This window comes from Oncorhynchus kisutch, linkage group LG25, assembly GCF_002021735.2.
Source record: "Oncorhynchus kisutch isolate 150728-3 linkage group LG25, Okis_V2, whole genome shotgun sequence".
NCBI classification, from domain to species: domain Eukaryota; kingdom Metazoa; phylum Chordata; class Actinopteri; order Salmoniformes; family Salmonidae; genus Oncorhynchus; species Oncorhynchus kisutch.
In genome coordinates, this window is record NC_034198.2 from 45035768 (window position 1) to 45060261 (window position 24494).

The 24494-nt window shown below is 51.2% G+C and overlaps 1 protein-coding gene across 3 annotated transcripts in view; it reads right to left on the bottom strand.

Annotated features, from left to right (window-relative positions):
* Window positions 1-24494, bottom strand: part of LOC109884094 (disrupted in schizophrenia 1 protein) — a 124984-nt gene that overhangs the window by 75311 nt on the left and 25179 nt on the right. For all 3 annotated transcript variants that reach the window (XR_004205440.1, XM_031804835.1, XM_031804836.1), the window contains exons 4-7: window positions 9918-10068; window positions 4413-4509; window positions 3790-4022; window positions 3194-3248 (exon numbers count right to left, since the gene is read on the bottom strand). Coding sequence is in view for 2 of the 3 variants with exons in the window: in XM_031804835.1 (XP_031660695.1) it covers window positions 3194-3248; window positions 3790-4022; window positions 4413-4509; window positions 9918-10068 (536 nt within the window). In the remaining variant the exon portion in view is untranslated. The remainder of the gene's footprint in view (window positions 1-3193; window positions 3249-3789; window positions 4023-4412; window positions 4510-9917; window positions 10069-24494) is intronic.

The following is a 24494-nucleotide window of genomic DNA, read 5'->3' on the forward strand; positions in this document are numbered from 1 at the left end:
GACTGTTAAACAGCCACCACTAACATTGGAGTGGCTGCTGCCAACACACTGACTCAACTCCAGCCACTTTAATAATGGGAATTGATGGGAAATGATGTAAAATATATCACTAGCCACTTTAAACAATGCTACCTAATATAATGTTTACATACCCTACATTATTCATCTCATATGTATATCTACTATCTACTATCATATCTACTGTATCTTGCCTATGCCGCTCTGTACCATCACTCATTCATATATCTTTATGTACATATTCTTTAACCCCTTACACTTGTGTCTATAAGTCTATAAGGTAGTAGTTTTGGAATTGTTAGCTAGATTACTTGTTGGTTATTACTGCATTGTCGGAACTAGAAGCACAAGCATTTCGCTACACTCGCATTAACATCTGCTAACCATGTGTATGTGACAAATACATTTGATTTGATTTGACCTGTACATAGCCCACCTATAATTTAGCCCAAACAACTACCTCTTTCCCTACTGTATTTAATTTATTTATTTTGCTCCTTTGCACCCCATTATTTTTATTTCTACTTTGCACATTCTTCCACTGCAATTCTACCATTCCAGTGTTTTACTTGCTATATTGTATTTACTTTGCCACCATGGCCTTTTTTTTTGCCTTTACCTCTCTTATCTCACCTCATTTGCTCACATCGTATATAGACTTGTTTCTACTATATTATTGACTGTATGTTTGTTTTACTCCATGTGTAACTCTGTGTCGTGCTTTGCTTTATCTTGGCCAGGTCGCAATTGTAAATGAGAATTTGTTCTCAACTTGCCTACCTGGTTAAATAAAGGTGTTCTCAACTAGCCTACCTGGTTAAATAAAGGTGTTCTCAACTAGCCTACCTGGTTAAATAAAGTAAAAAAAGTAAATAAACTCTGCTTTACCCTGCTGTGCTTTACCCTGCTCTGCTTTACCCTGCTCTACTTTACCCTGCTCTGCTTTACCCTGCTCTGCTCTGCTTTACCCTGCTCTGCTTTACCCTGCTCTGCTTTACCCTGCTCTGCTCTGCTTTACCCTGCTCTGCTTTACCCTCTGCTTACCCTGCTCTGCTTTACCCTGCTCTGCTTTACCCTGCTCTGCTTTACCCTGCTCTACTTTACCCTGCTCTACTTTACCCTGCTCTGCTCTGCTTTACCCTGCTCTGCTCTGCTTTACCCTGCTCTGCTTTACCCTGCTGTGCTGTGCTTTACCCTGCTCTGCTCTGCTTTACCCTGCTCTGCTTTACCCTGCTGTGCTGTGCTTTACCCTGCTCTGCTCTGCTTTACCCTGCTCTGCTTTACCCTGCTCTGCTTTACCCTGCTCTGCTTTACCCTGCTCTGCTTTACCCTGCTGTGCTCTGCTTTACCCTGCTCTGCTTTACCCTGCTGTGCTCTGCTTTACCCTGCTCTGCTTTACCCTGCTCTACCCTGCTCTGCTTTACCCTGCTGTGCTCTGCTTTACCCTGCTCTGCTTTACCCTGCTCTGCTTTACCCTGCTGTGCTCTGCTTTACCCTGCTCTACCCTGCTCTGCTTTACCCTGCTGTGCTGTGCTTTACCCTGCTCTGCTCTGCTGTGCTTTACTCTGTGCTCTGCTGTGCTTTACCCTGCTCTGCTTTACCCTGCTCTGCTTTACCCTGCTCTGCTTTACCCTGCTCTGCTTTACCCTGCTCTGCTCTGCTTTACCCTGCTCTACTTTACCCTGCTCTACTTTACCCTGCTCTACCCTGCTCTGCTTTACCCTGCTGTGCTGTGCTTTACCCTGCTCTGCTCTGCTTTACCCTGCTCTGCTTTACCCTGCTGTGCTGTGCTTTACCCTGCTCTGCTCTGCTTTACCCTGCTCTGCTTTACCCTGCTGTGCTGTGCTTTACCCTGCTCTGCTCTGCTTTACCCTGCTCTGCTTTACCCTGCTCTGCTTTACCCTGCTCTGCTTTACCCTGCTGTGCTCTGCTTTACCCTGCTCTGCTTTACCCTGCTGTGCTCTGCTTTACCCTGCTCTGCTTTACCCTGCTCTACCCTGCTCTGCTTTACCCTGCTGTGCTCTGCTTTACCCTGCTCTGCTTTACCCTGCTGTGCTCTGCTTTACCCTGCTCTACCCTGCTCTGCTTTACCCTGCTGTGCTGTGCTTTACCCTGCTCTGCTCTGCTGTGCTTTACTCTGTGCTCTGCTGTGCTTTACCCTGCTCTGCTTTACCCTGCTCTGCTTTACCCTGCTCTGCTCTGCTTTACCCTGCTCTGCTTTACCCTGCTGTGCTGTGCTTTACCCTGCTCTGCTTTACCCTGCTCTGCTCTGCTTTACCCTGCTCTGCTTTACCCTGCTCTGCTTTACCCTGCTCTACCCTGCTCTGCTTTACCCTGCTGTGCTCTGCTTTACCCTGCTGTGCTCTGCTTTACCCTGCTCTGCTTTACCCTGCTCTACCCTGCTCTGCTTTACCCTGCTGTGCTCTGCTTTACCCTGCTCTGCTTTACCCTGCTCTGCTTTACCCTGCTGTGCTCTGCTTTACCCTGCTCTACCCTGCTCTGCTTTACCCTGCTGTGCTGTGCTTTACCCTGCTCTGCTTTACCCTGCTCTGCTTTACCCTGCTGTGCTCTGCTTTACCCTGCTCTGCTTTACCCTGCTGTGCTTTACTCTGCTCTGCTTTACTCTGCTGTGCTCTGCTTTACCCTGCTCTACCCTGCTCTGCTTTACCCTGCTGTGCTGTGCTTTACTCTGCTGTGCTGTGCTTTACCCTGCTCTGCTTTACTCTGCTTTACCCTGCTCTACCCTGCTCTGCTTTACCCTGCTCTGCTTTGCTCTGCTTTACTCTGCTCTACTCTGCTTTGCTCTGCTCTGCTTTGCTGTGCTCTGCTTTACTCTGCTGTGCTCTGCTTTACTCTGCTGTGCTCTGCTTTACTCTGCTGTGCTCTGCTTTACTCTGCTGTGCTCTGCTTTACTCTGCTGTGCTCTGCTTTACTCTGCTGTGCTCTGCTTTACTCTGCTGTGCTCTGCTTTACTCTGCTGTGCTCTGCTTTACTCTGCTGTGCTCTGCTTTACTCTGCTGTGCTCTGCTTTACTCTGCTTTACTCTGGGAGGAATGGTTGAGTTGCCATGCCACACAGTAGGGGTCGTGGTGACAGCAACTGAAACTGTGTCACTCTGTATAAGAGTGTTTATTGAATGTCTAATGTCAATATGTCAATATAAAAATAACCTTACTTTAGCCGTAGCATCTTTAATGGACAGACTCAGTGATTGCTCCTGATCCTGGAGTCTGCAAGGGAAGAGGAAGACAGGAGGAATGTTATGGACAAACTCAGTGTTCCTACAAGGGAAGATGAAGACGGGAGGAATGTTATGGACAGACTCAGTGTTCCTACAAGGGAAGATGAAGACAGGAGGAATGTTATGGACAGACTCAGTGTTCCTACAAGGGAAGATGAAGACAGGAGGAATGTTATGGACAGACTCAGTGTTCCTACAAGGGAAGATGAAGACGGGAGGAATGTTATGGACAGACTCAGTGTTCCTACAAGGGAAGATGAAGACGGGAGGAATGTTATGGACAGACTCAGTGTTCCTACAAGGGAAGAGGAAGACGGGAGGAATGTTATGGACAGACTCAGTGTTCCTACAAGGGAAGATGAAGACGGGAGGAATGTTATGGACAGATAGATCCTTTGAAGATGTTCATATTGAAACATACATATTTTTTTCAATTCCTAACTTGGTTTGATAAGATTAGTACAGATTTTCTCAGGGGAACCCAGGTGTGGAGAGACAGTGATCCTGGAGAAGTTAGGATTAGTACTGACCTGAGTATGGCTTCAGGGGGAGAGACACAAATCCTGGTCCTGCTCTGTGATGTTACCAGGTCATTGAGGGCATTGCCCATGTCTCTGAGCTGGATGTGGCTGCAGCTGCGCAGGGCGGGTCCTTCAACCTCCTCAGTCTGTAGCTCCTCCTCTTCCTGCTGGATCTGCTGTTCCAGGCTGCAACTCCGAGACTGCAGCTCTCCGAGCCTCCACTGCAGCTCTGCCATCTCCGCCTGGGGGCAGGCCCGAGGGCAGAGAGCATTCATAAAGAGTAGTCTCAGAGTAGGAGTGCTGATCTAGGATCAGTTCTGACTTCTAGATAATAATAAATAGGATTATACAGACAGGGGACCTGATCTTGGATCAGCACTTGGATTCACACTCAATTCAACATTTTACAGGGCATGGGACATTTCTTAATGTACACAACTGGGTATTTCCTGTAGTATTTCTGCTGCAGGCATATCTAACTACTTCATTCTACAACGCTCTAAACTATAGAACTGTTGAGTGTACACTTGGGGGACACTTGCACAAATCGATGTGATTTAATACAAACAGGCCAAAGGTGTCCAAAATGCCTTGTTATTTTCAGTAATCGCTACCTAACGAAATCTACTCACCTCCACCATGCGTTTCTCCTGCAGCAAACACTCTCTCCTTTGCAGTGGACCCTGGACGGCTTCAGTCACTTCCCCTCCATCCCTCTCCACCTCTTCCCTTTAACAGTTCAAAAGCAGAAAGAATAACAGACAATAACAGTTAAACTAGCATCCTGTGGGTCTGTTCTGTTACCCAGTTAAACTAGCATCCTGGTAGCTCTGTTCTGTTACCCAGTTAAACTAGCATCCTGTGGGTCTGTTCTGTTACCCAGTTAAACTAGCATCCTGGTAGCTCTGTTCTGTTACCCAGTTAAACTAGCATCCTGTGGGTCTGTTCTGTTACCCAGTTAAACTAGCATCCTGTGGGTCTGTTCTGTTACCCAGTTAAACTAGCATCCTGTGGGTCTGTTCTGTTACCCAGTTAAACTAGCATCCTGTGGGTCTGTTCTGTTACCCAGTTAAACTAGCATCCTGTGGGTCTGTTCTGTTACCCAGTTAAACTAGCATCCTGTGGGTCTGTTCTGTTACCCAGTTAAACTAGCATCCTGGTAGCTCTGTTCTGTTACCCAGTTAAACTAGCATCCTGGTAGCTCTGTTCTGTTACCCAGTTAAACTAGCATCCTGTGGGTCTGTTCTGTTACCCAGTTAAACTAGCATCCTGTGGGTCTGTTCTGTTACCCAGTTAAACTAGCATCCTGGTAGCTCTGTTCTGTTACCCAGTTAAACTAGCATCCTGTGGGTCTGTTCTGTTACCCAGTTAAACTAGCATCCTGTGGGTCTGTTCTGTTACCCAGTTAAACTAGCATCCTGTGGGTCTGTTCTGTTACCCAGTTAAACTAGCATCCTGTGGGTCTGTTCTGTTACCCAGTTAAACTAGCATCCTGTGGGTCTGTTCTGTTACCCAGTTAAACTAGCATCCTGTGGGTCTGTTCTGTTACCCAGTTAAACTAGCATCCTGTGGGTCTGTTCTGTTACCCAGTTAAACTAGCATCCTGTGGGTCTGTTCTGTTACCCAGTTAAACTAGCATCCTGTGGGTCTGTTCTGTTACCCAGTTAAACTAGCATCCTGTGGGTCTGTTCTGTTACCCAGTTAAACTAGCATCCTGTGGGTCTGTTCTGTTACCCAGTTAAACTAGCATCCTGTGGGTCTGTTCTGTTACCCAGTTAAACTAGCATCCTGGTAGCTCTGTTCTGTTACCCAGTTAAACTAGCATCCTGTGGGTCTGTTCTGTTACCCAGTTAAACTAGCATCCTGTGGGTCTGTTCTGTTACCCAGTTAAACTAGCATCCTGTGGGTCTGTTCTGTTACCCAGTTAAACTAGCATCCTGTGGGTCTGTTCTGTTACCCAGTTAAACTAGCATCCTGTGGGTCTGTTCTGTTACCCAGTTAAACTAGCATCCTGTGGGTCTGTTCTGTTACCCAGTTAAACTAGCATCCTGTGGGTCTGTTCTGTTACCCAGTTAAACTAGCATCCTGTGGGTCTGTTCTGTTACCCAGTTAAACTAGCATCCTGTGGGTCTGTTCTGTTACCCAGTTAAACTAGCATCCTGTGGGTCTGTTCTGTTACCCAGTTAAACTAGCATCCTGTGGGTCTGTTCTGTTACCCAGTTAAACTAGCATCCTGTGGGTCTGTTCTGTTACCCAGTTAAACTAGCATCCTGTGGGTCTGTTCTGTTACCCAGTTAAACTAGCATCCTGGTAGCTCTGTTCTGTTACCCAGTTAAACTAGCATCCTGGTAGCTCTGTTCTGTTACCCAGTTAAACTAGCATCCTGTGGGTCTGTTCTGTTACCCAGTTAAACTAGCATCCTGTGGGTCTGTTCTGTTACCCAGTTAAACTAGCATCCTGGTAGCTCTGTTCTGTTACCCAGTTAAACTAGCATCCTGTGGGTCTGTTCTGTTACCCAGTTAAACTAGCATCCTGTGGGTCTGTTCTGTTACCCAGTTAAACTAGCATCCTGGTAGCTCTGTTCTGTTACCCAGTTAAACTAGCATCCTGTGGGTCTGTTCTGTTACCCAGTTAAACTAGCATCCTGTGGGTCTGTTCTGTTACCCAGTTAAACTAGCATCCTGTGGGTCTGTTCTGTTACCCAGTTAAACTAGCATCCTGTGGGTCTGTTCTGTTACCCAGTTAAACTAGCATCCTGTGGGTCTGTTCTGTTACCCAGTTAAACTAGCATCCTGTGGGTCTGTTCTGTTACCCAGTTAAACTAGCATCCTGTGGGTCTGTTCTGTTACCCAGTTAAACTAGCATCCTGTGGGTCTGTTCTGTTACCCAGTTAAACTAGCATCCTGTGGGTCTGTTCTGTTACCCAGTTAAACTAGCATCCTGTGGGTCTGTTCTGTTACCCAGTTAAACTAGCATCCTGTGGGTCTGTTCTGTTACCCAGTTAAACTAGCATCCTGTGGGTCTGTTCTGTTACCCAGTTAAACTAGCATCCTGGTAGCTCTGTTCTGTTACCCAGTTAAACTAGCATCCTGTGGGTCTGTTCTGTTACCCAGTTAAACTAGCATCCTGTGGGTCTGTTCTGTTACCCAGTTAAACTAGCATCCTGTGGGTCTGTTCTGTTACCCAGTTAAACTAGCATCCTGTGGGTCTGTTCTGTTACCCAGTTAAACTAGCATCCTGTGGGTCTGTTCTGTTACCCAGTTAAACTAGCATCCTGTGGGTCTGTTCTGTTACCCAGTTAAACTAGCATCCTGGCAGCTCTGTTCTGTTACCCAGTTAAACTAGCATCCTGTGGGTCTGTTCTGTTACCCAGTTAAACTAGCATCCTGTGGGTCTGTTCTGTTACCCAGTTAAACTAGCATCCTGGTAGCTCTGTTCTGTTACCCAGTTAAACTAGCATCCTGTGGGTCTGTTCTGTTACCCAGTTAAACTAGCATCCTGGTAGCTCTGTTCTGTTACCCAGTTAAACTAGCATCCTGTGGGTCTGTTCTGTTACCCAGTTAAACTAGCATCCTGTGGGTCTGTTCTGTTACCCAGTTAAACTAGCATCCTGTGGTCTGTTCTGTTACCCAGTTAAACTAGCATCCTGTGGGTCTGTTCTGTTACCCATTAAACTAGCATCCTGTGGGTCTGTTCTGTTACCCAGTTAAACTAGCATCCTGTGGGTCTGTTCTGTTACCCAGTTAAACTAGCATCCTGTGGGTCTGTTCTGTTACCCAGTTAAACTAGCATCCTGTGGGTCTGTTCTGTTACCCAGTTAAACTAGCATCCTGTGGGTCTGTTCTGTTACCCAGTTAAACTAGCATCCTGTGGGTCTGTTCTGTTACCCAGTTAAACTAGCATCCTGTGGGTCTGTTCTGTTACCCAGTTAAACTAGCATCCTGGTAGCTCTGTTCTGTTACCCAGTTAAACTAGCATCCTGGTAGCTCTGTTCTGTTACCCAGTTAAACTAGCATCCTGTGGGTCTGTTCTGTTACCCAGTTAAACTAGCATCCTGTGGGTCTGTTCTGTTACCCAGTTAAACTAGCATCCTGGTAGCTCTGTTCTGTTACCCAGTTAAACTAGCATCCTGGTAGCTCTGTTCTGTTACCCAGTTAAACTAGCATCCTGTGGGTCTGTTCTGTTACCCAGTTAAACTAGCATCCTGGTAGCTCTGTTCTGTTACCCAGTTAAACTAGCATCCTGTGGGTCTGTTCTGTTACCCAGTTAAACTAGCATCCTGTGGGTCTGTTCTGTTACCCAGTTAAACTAGCATCCTGTGGGTCTGTTCTGTTACCCAGTTAAACTAGCATCCTGTGGGTCTGTTCTGTTACCCAGTTAAACTAGCATCCTGTGGGTCTGTTCTGTTACCCAGTTAAACTAGCATCCTGTGGGTCTGTTCTGTTACCCAGTTAAACTAGCATCCTGTGGGTCTGTTCTGTTACCCAGTTAAACTAGCATCCTGTGGGTCTGTTCTGTTACCCAGTTAAACTAGCATCCTGTGGGTCTGTTCTGTTACCCAGTTAAACTAGCATCCTGTGGGTCTGTTCTGTTACCCAGTTAAACTAGCATCCTGTGGGTCTGTTCTGTTACCCAGTTAAAACTAGCATCCTGTGGGTCTGTTCTGTTACCCAGTTAAACTAGCATCCTGTGGGTCTGTTCTGTTACCCAGTTAAACTAGCATCCTGTGGGTCTGTTCTGTTACCCAGTTAAACTAGCATCCTGGTAGCTCTGTTCTGTTACCCAGTTAAACTAGCATCCTGGTAGCTCTGTTCTGTTACCCAGTTAAACTAGCATCCTGTGGGTCTGTTCTGTTACCCAGTTAAACTAGCATCCTGGTAGCTCTGTTCTGTTACCCAGTTAAACTAGCATCCTGTGGGTCTGTTCTGTTACCCAGTTAAACTAGCATCCTGTGGGTCTGTTCTGTTACCCAGTTAAACTAGCATCCTGGTAGCTCTGTTCTGTTACCCAGTTAAACTAGCATCCTGTGGGTCTGTTCTGTTACCCAGTTAAACTAGCATCCTGTGGGTCTGTTCTGTTACCCAGTTAAACTAGCATCCTGTGGGTCTGTTCTGTTACCCAGTTAAACTAGCATCCTGTGGGTCTGTTCTGTTACCCAGTTAAACTAGCATCCTGTGGGTCTGTTCTGTTACCCAGTTAAACTAGCATCCTGTGGGTCTGTTCTGTTACCCAGTTAAACTAGCATCCTGGCAGCTCTGTTCTGTTACCCAGTTAAACTAGCATCCTGTGGGTCTGTTCTGTTACCCAGTTAAACTAGCATCCTGTGGGTCTGTTCTGTTACCCAGTTAAACTAGCATCCTGGTAGCTCTGTTCTGTTACCCAGTTAAACTAGCATCCTGTGGGTCTGTTCTGTTACCCAGTTAAACTAGCATCCTGTGGGTCTGTTCTGTTACCCAGTTAAACTAGCATCCTGTGGGTCTGTTCTGTTACCCAGTTAAACTAGCATCCTGTGGGTCTGTTCTGTTACCCAGTTAAACTAGCATCCTGGCAGCTCTGTTCTGTTACCCAGTTAAACTAGCATCCTGTGGGTCTGTTCTGTTACCCAGTTAAACTAGCATCCTGTGGGTCTGTTCTGTTACCCAGTTAAACTAGCATCCTGGCAGCTCTGTTCTGTTACCCAGTTAAACTAGCATCCTGGCAGCTCTGTTCTGTTACTTCCCAATAATACAGTTTATGCCAACTAAAATAGTGTGGTGTTGGGTGAGGTGGTGTGTTGTGGTGTGGGGTGGTGTGTTGTGGTGTGTTGTAGGGTGTTGTGGGGTGGTGTGGTGTGGGGTGGGGTGTGTTGTGGGGTGTGGTGTGGAGTGTTGTGGGGTGGTGTGTTGTGTTGTGGGGTGGGGTGGTGTGGGGTGGTTGTTGTAGTGTGATGTGTTGTGGGGTGGGGTGGTGTGTTGTGGGGTGGGGTGGGGTGGTGTGGGGTGGGGTGGTGTGGTTGTTGTAGTGTGATGTGTTTTGGGGTGGTGTGTTGTGGGGTGGGGTGTAGTGGTTGTTGTAGTATGATGTGTTGTGGTGGTTGTGTTGTAGTGTGATGTGTTGTAGTGTGATGTGTTGAGATGTGTTGTAGTAATGGTACTAACCTATGATCCTCCATCCTGGCGAGGGCGCTGTGTACTGCCTCTCTGAGTCTCTGGAGGAACAGAGCCACACTGGGCTGTCTGGAGGGGAGACCCAGCCTCAGTGAGCTCCTCTCTCTACACAGCTCCTCCAGCTTCTTACCAAAGCGCTCAGCTGAAACAACAGCACACATATCTGGGTCATAGGCCAGAAACAATCCATTGCTGCTGGCCTCTCCTCTACTACTACTGCTGCCCTCTCCTCTACTGCTACTGCTGGCCTCTCCTCTACTGCTACTGCTGGCCTCTCCTCTACTGCTACTGCTGGCCTCTCCTCTACTGCTACTGCTGGCCTCTCCTCTACTGCTACTGCTGGCCTCTCCTCTACTGCTACTGCTGGCCTCTCCTCTACTGCTACTGCTGGCCTCTCCGCTACTGCTGGCCTCTCCTCTACTGCTACTGCTGGCCTCTCCTCTACTGCTACTGCTGGCCTCTCCTCTACTGCTACTGCTGGCCTCTCCTCTACTGCTACTGCTGGCCTCTCCTCTACTGCTACTGCTGGCCTCTCCTCTACTGCTACTGCTGGCCTCTCCTCTACTGCTACTGCTGGCCTCTCCTCTACTGCTACTGCTGGCCTCTCCTCTACTACTACTACTACTACTACTACTACTACTGCTGGCCTCTACTACTACTGCTGGCCTCTACTCTACTACTACTGCTGGCCTCTCCTCTGCTACTGGCCTCTCCTCTACTACTACTGCTGGCCTCTCCTCTGCTGCTGGCCTCTCCTCTGCTGCTGGCCTCTCCTCTACTGCTGGCCTCTCCTCTACTGCTACTGCTACTGCTGGCCTCTCCTCTACTACTACTGCCGGCCTCTCCTCTGCTGCTGGCCTCTCCTCTACTACTACTGCTGGCCTCTCCTCTACTACTACTACTACTGCTACTACTGCTGGCCTCTACTCTACTACTACTGCTACTGGCCTCTACTGCTGCTGGGCCTCTACTGCTGCTGCTACTGCTGGCCTCCACTGCTGCTGCTACTGCTGGCCTCCACTGCTGCTGCTCCTGCTGGCCTCCACTGCTCCTGCTGGCCTCTACTCTACTGCTCCTGCTGGCCTCTACTCTACTACTACTGGCCTCTACTCTACTACTACTGCTGCTGGCCTCTACTCTACTACTACTGCTGCTGGCCTCTACTCTACTACTACTGCTGCTGGCCTCTACTCTACTACTGCTGGCCTCTCCTCTATACTACTACTGCCCTCTCCTCTACTACTGCTGCTGCTGCTGGCCTCTCCTCTACTACTCCTGCTGCTGCTGCTGCTGCTGGCCTCTCCTCTACTACTCCTGCCGCTGCTGGCCTCTCCTCTACTACTACTGCCGCTGCTGGCCTCTCCTCTACTACTACTGCCGCTGCTGGCCTCTCCTCTACTACTACTGCCGCTGCTGGCCTCTCCTCTACTACTACTGCCGCTGCTGGCCTCTCCTCTACTACTACTGCCGCTGCTGGCCTCTCCTCTACTACTACTGCCACTGCTGGCCTCTCCTCTACTACTACTGCCACTGCTGGCCTCTCCTCTACTACTACTGCTGGCCTCCCCTCTACTACTACTGCTGGCCTCTCCTCTACTACTGCTACTGCTGGCCTCTCCTCTACTACTACTGCCGCTGCTGGCCTCTCCTCTACTACTACTGCCGCTGCTGGCCTCTCCTCTACTACTCCTGCTGCTGCTGGCCTCTCCTCTACTACTGCTGCTGGCCTCCCCTCTACTACTACTGCTGCTGCTGGCCTCTCCTCTACTACTGCTACTGCTGGCCTCTCCTCTACTACTACTGCCACTGCTGGCCTCTCCTCTACTACTACTGCCACTGCTGGCCTCTCCTCTACTACTACTGCTGGCCTCCCCTCTACTACTACTGCTGGCCTCTCCTCTACTACTGCTACTGCTGGCCTCTCCTCTACTACTACTGCCGCTGCTGGCCTCTCCTCTACTACTACTGCCGCTGCTGGCCTCTCCTCTACTACTCCTGCTGCTGCTGGCCTCTCCTCTACTACTGCTGCTGGCCTCCCCTCTACTACTACTGCTGCTGCTGGCCTCTCCTCTACTACTGCTACTGCTGGCCTCTCCTCTACTACTACTGCTGGCCTCTCCTCTACTACTACTGCTACTGGCCTCTACTGCTGATGGGCCTCTACTGCTGCTGGCCTCCACTGCTGTTGCTACTGGCCTCTCCTCTACTACTACTGCTACTGCTGGCCTCTCCTCTACTACTACTGCTACTCTCTCCTCTGCTGCTGGCCTCTCCTCTGCTGCTGGCCTCTCCTCTGCTGCTACTACTACTGGCCTCTACTACTACTACCCTCTACTACTGGCCTCTACTACTACTACTACTACTACCCTCTACTACTACTACTACTGGCCTCTACTACTACTACTACTGGCCTCTACTACTACTACTACTGGCCTCTACTGCTGATGGGCCTCTACTGCTGCTGGCCTCCACTGCTGCTGCTACTGGCCTCTCCTCTACTACTACTGCTACTGCTGGCCTCTCCTCTACTACTACTGCTACTCTCTCCTCTGCTGCTGGCCTCTCCTCTGCTGCTACTACTACTGGCCTCTACTCTGCTACTACTGCTGGCCTCTCCTCTACTACTACTACTGGCCTCTACTACTACTACTACTACTACTACCCTCTACTACTACTACCCTCTACTACTACTACTGGCCTCTACTACTACTACTACTACTACTGGCCTCTACTACTACTACTACTACTACTACTACTACTACTGGCCTCTACTACTACTACTACTGGCCTCTACTACTACTACTACTACTGGCCTCTACTACTACTACTGGCCTCTACTACTACTACTACTGGCCTCTACTTCTGGCCTCTACTACTACTCCTGCTGCTGGCCTCTCCTCTACTACTGCTGCTGCTGGCCTCTCCTCTACTACTCCTGCTGCTGGCCTCTCCTCTACTACTCCTGCTGCTGGCCTCTCCTCTACTGCTCCTGCTGCTGGCCTCTCCTCTACTGCTCCTGCTGCTGGCCTCTCCTCTACTGCTCCTGCTGCTGGCCTCTCCTCTACTGCTCCTGCTGCTGGCCTCTCCTCTACTGCTCCTGCTGCTGGCCTCTCCTCTACTGCTACTGGCCTCTCCTCTACTACTACTGCTACTCTCTCCTCTACTGCTACTGCTGGCCTCTCCTCTACTGCTACTGCTGGCCTCTCCTCTACTGCTACTGCTGGCCTCTCCTCTACTGCTACTGCTGGCCTCTCCTCTACTGCTGGCCTCTCCTCTGCTGCTGCTACTACTGCTGGCCACTCCTCTACTACTACTACTGGCCTCTACTACTACTACTGGCCTCTACTACTACTACTGGCCTCTACTACTACTACTGGCCTCTACTACTACTACTGGCCTCTACTACTACTACTGGCCTCTACTACTACTACTGGCCTCTACTACTACTACTGGCCTCTACCACTACTACTGGCCTCTACCACTACTACTGGCCTCTACTACTACTACTACTGGCCTCTACTACTACTACCACTACTACTGGCCTCTACTACTACTACTGGCCTCTACTACTACTACTCACTGGCCTCTACTACTACTACTACTACTACTGGCCTCTACTACTACTACTACTGGCCTCTACTACTACTACTACTACTGGCCTCTACTACTACTACTACTGGCCTCTACTACTACTACTACTACTACTGGCCTCTACTACTGGCCTCTACTACTACTACTCCTGCTGCTACTGGCCTCTACTACTACTACTCCTGCTGCTGGCTTCTCCTCTACTACTCCTGCTGCTGGCCTCTCCTCTACTGCTACTGGCCTCTCCTCTACTACTACTGCTGGTCTCTCCTCTACTACTACTGCTGGCCTCTCCTCTACTGCTACTGCTGGCCTCTCCTCTGCTGCTGGCCTCTACTCCTACTACTACTGGCCTCTACTACTGCTACTGCTGGCCTCTCCTCTACTACTACTGCTGGCCTCTCCTCTACTACTACTGCCCTCTACTGCTGCTGGCCTCCACTGCTGCTGCTACTGGCCTCTCCTCTACTACTACTGCTACTGCTGGCCTCTCCTCTACTACTACTGCTACTCTCTCCTCTGCTGCTGGCCTCTCCTCTGCTGCTGGCCTCTCCTCTGCTGCTGGCCTCTCCTCTGCTGCTACTACTACTGGCCTCTACTCTGCTACTACTGCTGGCCTCTACTCTGCTACTACTGCTGGCCTCTACTACTACTACTGGGCCTCTACTACTACTACTGGCCTCTACTACTACTACTACTACTACTGGCCTCTACTACTACTACTACTGGCCTCTACTACTACTACTACTACTGGCCTCTACTACTACTGGCCTCTACTACTACTACTACTGGCCTCTACTACTGGCCTCTCCTCTACTACTCCTGCTGCTGGCCTCTCCTCTACTACTCCTGCTGCTGGCCTCTCCTCTACTACTCCTGCTGCTGGCCTCTCCTCTACTACTCCTGCTGCTGGCCTCTCCTCTACTACTCCTGCTGCTGGTCTCTCCTCTACTACTCCTGCTGCTGGCCCTCTCCTCTACTACTCCTGCTGCTGGCCTCCTCCTCTACTACTCCTGCTGCTGGCCTCTCCTCTACTACTCCTGCTGCTGGCCTCTCCTCTATACTACTCCTGCTGCTGGCCTCTCCTCTACTACTACTGCTACTGCTGGCCTCTCCTCTACTACTACTGCTACTGCTGGCCTCTCCTCTACTATCCTGGCCTCTCCTCTACTACTACTGCTGGCCTCTCCTCTACTGCTGGCCTCTCCTCTCCTCTACTACTGGCCTATCCTCTACTACTACTACTACTACTGCTGCTGGCCTCTCCTCTACTGCTGCTGGCCTCTCCTCTACTGCTACTGGCCTCTCCTCTACTGCTACTGCTACTGCTGGCCTCTCCTCTACTGCTACTGCTACTCTCTCCCTCTGCTGCTGGCCTCTCCTCTGCTGCTCGCCTCTCCTCTGCTGGCTACTACTACTGGCCTCTACTCTGCTACTACTGCTGGCCTCTACTCTGCTACTACTACTGGCCTCTACTACTGGCCTCTACTCTACTACTACTACTACTACTACTACTGGCCTCTACTACTACTACTACTACTACTTGGCCTCTACTACTACTACTACTACTACTGGCCTCTACTTACTATACTACTGGCCTCTACTACTACTACTACTACCACTAACTACTGGCCTCTACTGCTAACTGCTGGCCTCTCCTCTACTGCTACTGCTGCCTCTCCTCTACTGCTGGCCCTCTCCTCTGCTGCTGCTACTACTGCTGGCCACTCCTCTACTACTACTACTGGCCTCTACTACTACTACTGGCCTCTACTAACACTACTGGCCTCTACTACTACTACTGGCCTTCTACTACTACTACTGGCCTCTACTACACTCAACTGGCCTCTACTACTACTACTGGCCTCATACTACTACTACTGGCCTCTACCACTAACTAACTGGCCTCTACCACTACTACTGGCCTTCTACTACTACTACTGGCCTGCTACTACTACCACTACTACCCTACTACTACTGGCCTCTACTACTACTACTACTACTGGCCTCTACTAACTACTACTACTACTGGCCTCTACTACTACTACTACTACTACTGGCCTCTACTACTACTACTACTGGCCTCTACTACTACTACTACTACTGGCCTCTACTACTACTACTACTGGCCTCTACTACTACTACTACTACTACTGGCCTCTACTACTGGCCTCTACTACTACTACTCCTGCTGCTACTGGCCTCTACTACTACTACTCCTGCTGCTGGCTTCTCCTCTACTACTCCTGCTGCTGGCCTCTCCTCTACTGCTACTGGCCTCTCCTCTACTACTACTGCTGGTCTCTCCTCTACTACTACTGCTGGCCTCTCCTCTACTGCTACTGCTGGCCTCTCCTCTGCTGCTGGCCTCTACTCCTACTACTACTGGCCTCTACTACTGCTACTGCTGGCCTCTCCTCTACTACTACTGCTGGCCTCTCCTCTACTACTACTGCCCTCTACTGCTGCTGGCCTCCACTGCTGCTGCTACTGGCCTCTCCTCTACTACTACTGCTACTGCTGGCCTCTCCTCTACTACTACTGCTACTCTCTCCTCTGCTGCTGGCCTCTCCTCTGCTGCTGGCCTCTCCTCTGCTGCTGGCCTCTCCTCTGCTGCTACTACTACTGGCCTCTACTCTGCTACTACTGCTGGCCTCTACTCTGCTACTACTGCTGGCCTCTACTACTACTACTGGCCTCTACTACTACTACTGGCCTCTACTACTACTACTACTACTACTGGCCTCTACTACTACTACTACTGGCCTCTACTACTACTACTACTACTGGCCTCTACTACTACTACTACTGGCCTCTACTACTACTACTACTGGCCTCTACTACTGGCCTCTCCTCTACTACTCCTGCTGCTGGCCTCTCCTCTACTACTCCTGCTGCTGGCCTCTCCTCTACTACTCCTGCTGCTGGCCTCTCCTCTACTACTCCTGCTGCTGGCCTCTCTCTACTACTCTGCTGCTGGCCTCTCCTCTACTACTCCTGCTGCTGGTCTCTCCTCTACTACTCCTGCTGCTGGCCTCTCCTCTACTACTCCTGCTGCTGGCCTCTCCTCTACTACTCCTGCTGCTGGCCTCTCCTCTACTACTCCTGCTGCTGGCCTCTCCTCTACTACTCCTGCTGCTGGCCTCTCCTCTACTACTACTGCTACTGCTGGCCTCTCCTCTACTACTACTGCTACTGCTGGCCTCTCCTCTACTACTCCTGGCCTCTCCTCTACTACTACTGCTGGCCTCTCCTCTACTGCTGGCCTCTCCTCTCCTCTACTACTGGCCTATCCTCTACTACTACTACTACTACTGCTGCTGGCCTCTCCTCTACTGCTGCTGGCCTCTCCTCTACTGCTACTGGCCTCTCCTCTACTGCTACTGCTACTGCTGGCCTCTCCTCTACTGCTACTGCTACTCTCTCCTCTGCTGCTGGCCTCTCCTCTGCTGCTCGCCTCTCCTCTGCTGCTACTACTACTGGCCTCTACTCTGCTACTACTGCTGGCCTCTACTCTGCTACTACTACTGGCCTCTACTACTGGCCTCTACTCTACTACTACTACTACTACTACTACTGGCCTCTACTACTACTACTACTACTACTGGCCTCTACTACTACTACTACTACTACTGGCCTCTACTACTACTACTACTGGCCTCTACTACTACTACTACCACTACTACTGGCCTCTACTACTACTACTGGCCTCTACTACTACTACTGGGCTCTACTACTACTAGCCTCTACTACTACTACTACTACTACTACTACTACTACTACTACTACTGGCCTCTACTACTACTACTACTACTACTACTGGACTCTACTACTACTACTGGCCTCTACTACTACTGGCCTCTACTACTGGCCTCTACTACTACTCCTGCTGCTGGCCTCTCCTCTACTACTCCTGCTGCTGGCCTCTCCTCTACTACTCCTGCCGCTGCTGGCCTCTCCTCTACTACTCCTGCCGCTGCTGGCCTCTCCTCTACTACTACTGCCGCTGCTGGCCTCTCCTCTACTACTACTGCCGCTGCTGGCCTCTCCTCTACCACTACTGCTGGCCTATCCTCTAACCACTGCCGCTGCTGGGCCTCTCCTCTACCTACTGCGCTGCTGGCCTCTCCTCAACTACTACTGCGCTGCTGGCCTCTCCTCTACTACTACTGCCGCTGCTGGCCTCTCTCTACTACTACTGGCCGCTGCTGGCCTCTCCTCTACTACTACTGCCGCTGCTGGCCTCTCCTCTACTACTACTGCCGCTGCTGGCCTCTCCTCTACTACTACCTGCTGGCCTCTCCTCTACTACTATGCCGCTGCTGGCCTCTCCTCTACTACTACTGCCGCTGCTGGCCTCTCCTCTACTACTACTGCCGCTGCTGGCCTCTCCTCTACTACTACTGCCGCTGCTGGCCTCTCCTCTACTACTACTGCCGCTGCTGGCCTCTCCTCTACTACTACTGCCGCTGCTGGCCTCTACTCTACTACTACTGCTGGCCTCTACTCTACTACTACTGCTGGCCTCTACTACTACTGCTGGCCTCTACTACTACTACTACTGGCCTCTACTACTACTACTGGCCTCTACTACTACTACTACTGGCCTCTACTACTGGCCTCTACTACTACTCCTGCTGCTGGCCTCTCCTCTACTACTACTGCCGCTGCTGGCCTCTCCTCTACTACTACTGCCGCTGCTGGCCTCTCCTCTACTACTACTGCCGCTGCTGGCCTCTCCTCTACTACTACTGCCGCTGCTGGCCTCTCCTCTACTACTACTGCCGCTGCTGGCCTCTCCTCTACTACTACTGCCGCTGCTGGCCTCTCCTCTACTACTACTGCCGCTGCTGGCCTCACCTCTACTACTACTGCCGGCCTTTCCTCTACTACTACTGCCGCTGCTGGCCTCTCCTCTACTACTACTCGCTGCTGCCTCTCTCTACTACTACTGCCGCTGCTGGCCTCCCCTCTACTACTACTACTGCTGCTGCTGGCCTCTCCTCTACTACTGCTGGCCTCTCCTCTACTACTACTGCTGGCCTCTCCTCTACTACTACTACTACTACTACTACTGGCCTCTACTACTACTACTACTGGCCTCTACTACTACTCCTGCTGCTGGCCTCTCCTCTACTACTCCTGCTGCTGGCCTCTCCTCTACTACTGCTGCTGCTGGCCTCTCCTCTACTACTGCTGCTGCTGGCCTCTCCTCTACTACTGCTGCTGCTGGCCTCTCCTCTACTACTGCTGCTGCTGGCCTCTCCTCTACTACTGCTGCTGCTGGCCTCTCCTCTACTGCTGCTGCTGGCCTCTCCTCTACTACTCCTGCTGCTGGCCTCTCCGCTACTGCTCCTGCTACTGGCCTCTCGCTACTGCTACTGGCCTCTCCTCTACTACTACTGCTACTCTCTCCTCTACTGCTGGCATCTCCTCTACTGCTACTGCTGGTCTCTCCTCTACTGCTCCTGCTGGCCTCTACTGCTCCTGCTGGCCTCTACTCTACTACTACTGCTGCGGGCCTCTCCTCTACTACTGCTGGCCTCTCCTCTATACTACTACTGCCCTCTCCTCTATACTACTACTGCCCTCTCCTCTATACTACTACTGCCCTCTCCTCTACTACTACTGCTGCTGGCCTCTCCTCTACTACTACTGCAGCTGCTGCTGGCCTCTCCTCTACTACTCCTGCTGCTGCTGCTGGCCTCTCCTCTACTACTCCTGCCGCTGCTGGCCTCTCCTCTACTACTACTGCCGCTGCTGGCCTCTCCTCTACTACTACTGCTACTGCCGCTGCTGGCCTCTCCTCTACTACTACTGCTACTGCCGCTGCTGGCCTCTCCTCTACTACTACTACTACTGCCGCTGCTGGCCTCTCCTCTACTCTACTACTACTGCCGCTGCTGGCCTCTCCTCTACTCTACTACTACTGCCGCTGCTGGCCTCTCCTCTACTCTACTACTACTGCCGCTGCTGGCCTCTCCTCTACTCTACTACTACTGCCGCTGCTGGCCTCTCCTCTACTCAACTACTACTGCCGCTGCGGCCTCTCCTCTACTCTACACTACTACTGCCGCTGCTGGCCCTCTCCTCTACTACTACTTGCCGCTGCTGGCCTCTCCTCTACTACTACTGCCGCTGCTGGCCTCTCCTCTACTACTACTGCCGCTGCTGGCCTCATCCTCTACTACTACTGCCGCTGCTGGCCTCTCCTCTACTACTACTGGCCAGCTGCTGGCCTCTCCTCTACTACTACTGCCGCTGCTGGCCTCCTCCTCTACTACTACTGCCGCTGCTGGCCTCTCCTCTACTACTACTGCCGCTGCTGCCTCTCCTCTACTACTCCTGCTGCTGCTGGCCTCTCCTCTACTACTACTGCTGGCCTCCCCTCTACTACTACTGCTGCTGCTGGCCTCTCCTCTACTACTGCTGGCCTCTCCTCTACTACTACTGCTGGCCTCTCCTCTACTACTACTGGCCTCTACTGCTGATGGGCCTCTACTGCTGCTGGCCTCCTGCTGCTGCTACTGGCCTCTCCTCTACTACTACTGCTACTGCTGGCCTCTCCTCTACTACTACTGCTACTCTCTCCTCTGCTGCTGGCCTCTCCTCTGCTGCTGGCCTCTCCTCTGCTGCTGGCCTCTCCTCTGCTGCTACTACTGCTGGCCTCTACTACTACTACTACTACTACTACTACTACTACTACTACTACTACTACTACTACTACCCTCTACTACTACTACTGGCCTCTACTACTACTACTACTACTACCCTCTACTACTACTACTGCCTCTACTACTACTACTACTGGCCTCTACTGCTGATGGGCCTCTACTGCTGCTGGCCTCCACTGCTGCTTGCTACTGGCCTCTCCTCTACTACTACTGCTACTGCTGGCCTCTCCTCTACTACTACTGATGGCCTCTCCTCTGCTGCTGGCCTCTCCTCTGCTGATGGCCTCTCCTCTGGCTGCTACTACTGCTGGCCTCTACTACTACTACTACTACTACTACTACTACCCTCTACTACTACTACTGGCCTCTACTACTACTACTACTACTACTACTACTACTACCACCCTCTACTACTACTACTGGCCTCTACTACTACTACTACTGGCCTCTACTACTACTACTACTGGCCTCTACTGCTGATGGCCTCTACTGCTGCTGGCCTCCACTGCTGCTGCTACTGGCCTCTCCTCTACTACTACTGCTGGCCTCTCCTCTACTACTACTGCTGGCCTCTCCTCTGCTGCTGGCCTCTCCTCTGCTGCTGGCCTCTCCTCTGCTGCTACTACTGCTGGCCTCTACTACTACTACTACTACTACTACTACTACTGGCCTCTACTACTACTACTACTACTGGCCTCTACTACTACTACTACTGGCCTCTACTACTACTACTACTACTACTACTACTACTACTACTACTACTACTGGCGTCTACTACTACTACTACTACTGATGGCCTCTACTACTACTACTACTACTACTACTACTGGCCTCTACTACTACTACTACTGCCGCTGCTGGCCTCTCCTCTACTACTCCTGCTGCTGCTGGCCTCTCCTCTACTACTACTGCTGGCCTCCCCTCTACTACTACTGCTGCTGCTGCTGGCCTCTCCTCTACTACTGCTGGCCTCTCCTCTACTACTACTGCCGCTGCTGGCCTCTCCTCTACTACTACTGCCGCTGCTGGCCTCTCCTCTACTACTCCTGCTGCTGCTGGCCTCTCCTCTACTACTACTGCTGGCCTCCCCTCTACTACTACTGCTGCTGCTGGCCTCTCCTCTACTACTGCTGGCCTCTCCTCTACTACTACTGCTGGCCTCTCCTCTACTACTACTGGCCTCTACTGCTGATGGGCCTCTACTGCTGCTGGCCTCCACTGCTGCTGCTACTGGCCTCTCCTCTACTACTACTGCTACTGCTGGCCTCTCCTCTACTACTACTGCTACTCTCTCCTCTGCTGCTGGCCTCTCCTCTGCTGCTGGCCTCTCCTCTGCTGCTGGCCTCTCCTCTGCTGCTACTACTGCTGGCCTCTACTACTACTACTACTACTACTACTACTACTACTACTACTACTACTACTACTACTACTACTACCCTCTACTACTACTACTGGCCTCTACTACTACTACTACTACTACTACCCTCTACTACTACTACTGGCCTCTACTACTACTACTACTGGCCTCTACTGCTGATGGGCCTCTACTGCTGCTGGCCTCCACTGCTGCTGCTACTGGCCTCTCCTCTACTACTACTGCTACTGCTGGCCTCTCCTCTACTACTACTGATGGCCTCTCCTCTGCTGCTGGCCTCTCCTCTGCTGATGGCCTCTCCTCTGCTGCTACTACTGCTGGCCTCTACTACTACTACTACTACTACTACTACTACCCTCTACTACTACTACTGGCCTCTACTACTACTACTACTACTACTACTACTACTACCACCCTCTACTACTACTACTGGCCTCTACTACTACTACTACTGGCCTCTACTACTACTACTACTGGCCTCTACTGCTGATGGGCCTCTACTGCTGCTGGCCTCCACTGCTGCTGCTACTGGCCTCTCCTCTACTACTACTGCTGGCCTCTCCTCTACTACTACTGCTGGCCTCTCCTCTGCTGCTGGCCTCTCCTCTGCTGCTGGCCTCTCCTCTGCTGCTGGCCTCTCCTCTGCTGCTACTACTGCTGGCCTCTACTACTACTACTACTACTACTACTACTACTGGCCTCTACTACTACTGGCCTCTACTACTACTACTACTGGCCTCTACTACTACTACTGGCCTCTACTACTACTACTACTACTTACTACTACTACTACTACTACTACTACTACTACTACTACTGGCGTCTACTACTACTACTACTACTGATGGCCTCTACTACTACTACTACTACTACTACTACTGGCCTCTACTACTACTACTACTGCCGCTGCTGGCCTCTCCTCTACTACTCCTGCTGCTGCTGGCCTCTCCTCTACTACTACTGCTGGCCTCCCCTCTACTACTACTGCTGCTGCTGCTGGCCTCTCCTCTACTACTGCTGGCCTCTCCTCTACTACTACTGCCGCTGCTGGCCTCTCCTCTACTACTACTGCCGCTGCTGGCCTCTCCTCTACTACTCCTGCTGCTGCTGGCCTCTCCTCTACTACTACTGCTGGCCTCCCCTCTACTACTACTGCTGCTGCTGGCCTCTCCTCTACTACTGCTGGCCTCTCCTCTACTACTACTGCTGGCCTCTCCTCTACTACTACTGGCCTCTACTGCTGATGGGCCTCTACTGCTGCTGGCCTCCACTGCTGCTGCTACTGGCCTCTCCTCTACTACTACTGCTACTGCTGGCCTCTCCTCTACTACTACTGCTACTCTCTCCTCTGCTGCTGGCCTCTCCTCTGCTGCTGGCCTCTCCTCTGCTGCTGGCCTCTCCTCTGCTGCTACTACTACTGGCCTCTACTCTGCTACTACTGCTGGCCTCTCCTCTACTACTACTACTGGCCTCTACTACTACTACTACTACCCTCTACTACTACTACTGGCCTCTACTGGCCTCTACTACTACTACCCTCTACTACTACTACTACTGGCCTCTACTACTACTACTGTCCTCTACTACTACTACTACTACTACTACTACTACTACTACTGGCCTCTACTACTACTACTACTACTACTACTGGCCTCTACTACTACTACTGGCCTCTACTACTACTACTACTGGCCTCTACTACTGGCCTCTACTACTACTCCTGCTGCTGGCCTCTCCTCTACTACTACTGCTGCTGGCCTCTCCTCTACTACTACTGCTGCTGGCCTCTCCTCTACTACTCCTGCTGCTGGCCTCTCCTCTACTACTGCTGCTGCTGGCCTCTCCTCTACTACTGCTGCTGCTGGCCTCTCCTCTACTACTCCTGCTGCTGGCCTCTCCTCTACTACTCCTGCTGCTGGCCTCTCCGCTACTGCTCCTGCTACTGGCCTCTCCGCTACTGCTCCTGCTACTGGCCTCTCCGCTACTGCTACTGGCCTCTCCTCTACTACTACTGCTACTCTCTCCTCTACTGCTGGCATCTCCTCTACTGCTACTCTCTCCTCTACTGCTCCTGCTGTCCTCTCTACTGCTCCTGCTGGCCTCTACTCTACTACTACTGCTGCTGGCCTCTCCTCTACTCTACTACTACTGATGGCCTCTCCTCTACTACTACTGATGGCCTCTCCTCTGCTGCTGGCCTCTCCTCTGCTGCTGGCCTCTCCTCTGCTGCTACTACTGCTGGCCTCTACTACTACTACTACTACTACTACTACTACTACTACTACTACTACTACTACTACTACTACTGGCCTCTACTACTACTACTACTACTACTACTACTACTGGCGTCTACTACTACTACTACTACTACTACTGGCGTCTACTACTACTACTACTACTACTGATGGCCTCTACTACTATACTACTACTACTGGCCTCTACTACTACTCACTGGCCTCTCCTCTACTACTCCTGCTGCTGGCCTCTCTCTACTACTCCTGCTGCTGGCCTCTCCTCTACTACTCCTGCTGCTGGCCTCTCCTCTACTACTCCTGCTGCTGGCCTCTCCTCTACTACTCCTGCTGCTGGCCTCTCCTCTACTACTCCTGCTGCTGGCCTCTCCTCTACTACTACTGCTACTGCTGGCCTCTCCTCTACTACTACTGCTACTGCTGGCCTCTCCTCTACTACTCCTGGCCTCTCCTCTACTACTACTGCTGGCCTCTCCTCTACTGCTGGCCTCTCCTCTCCTCTACTACTGGCCTATCCTCTACTACTACTACTACTACTACTGCTGCTGGCCTCTCCTCTACTGCTACTGGCCTCTCCTCTACTGCTACTGCTACTGCTGGCCTCTCCTCTACTGCTACTGCTACTCTCTCCTCTGCTGCTGGCCTCTCCTCTGCTGCTCGCCTCTCCTCTGCTGCTACT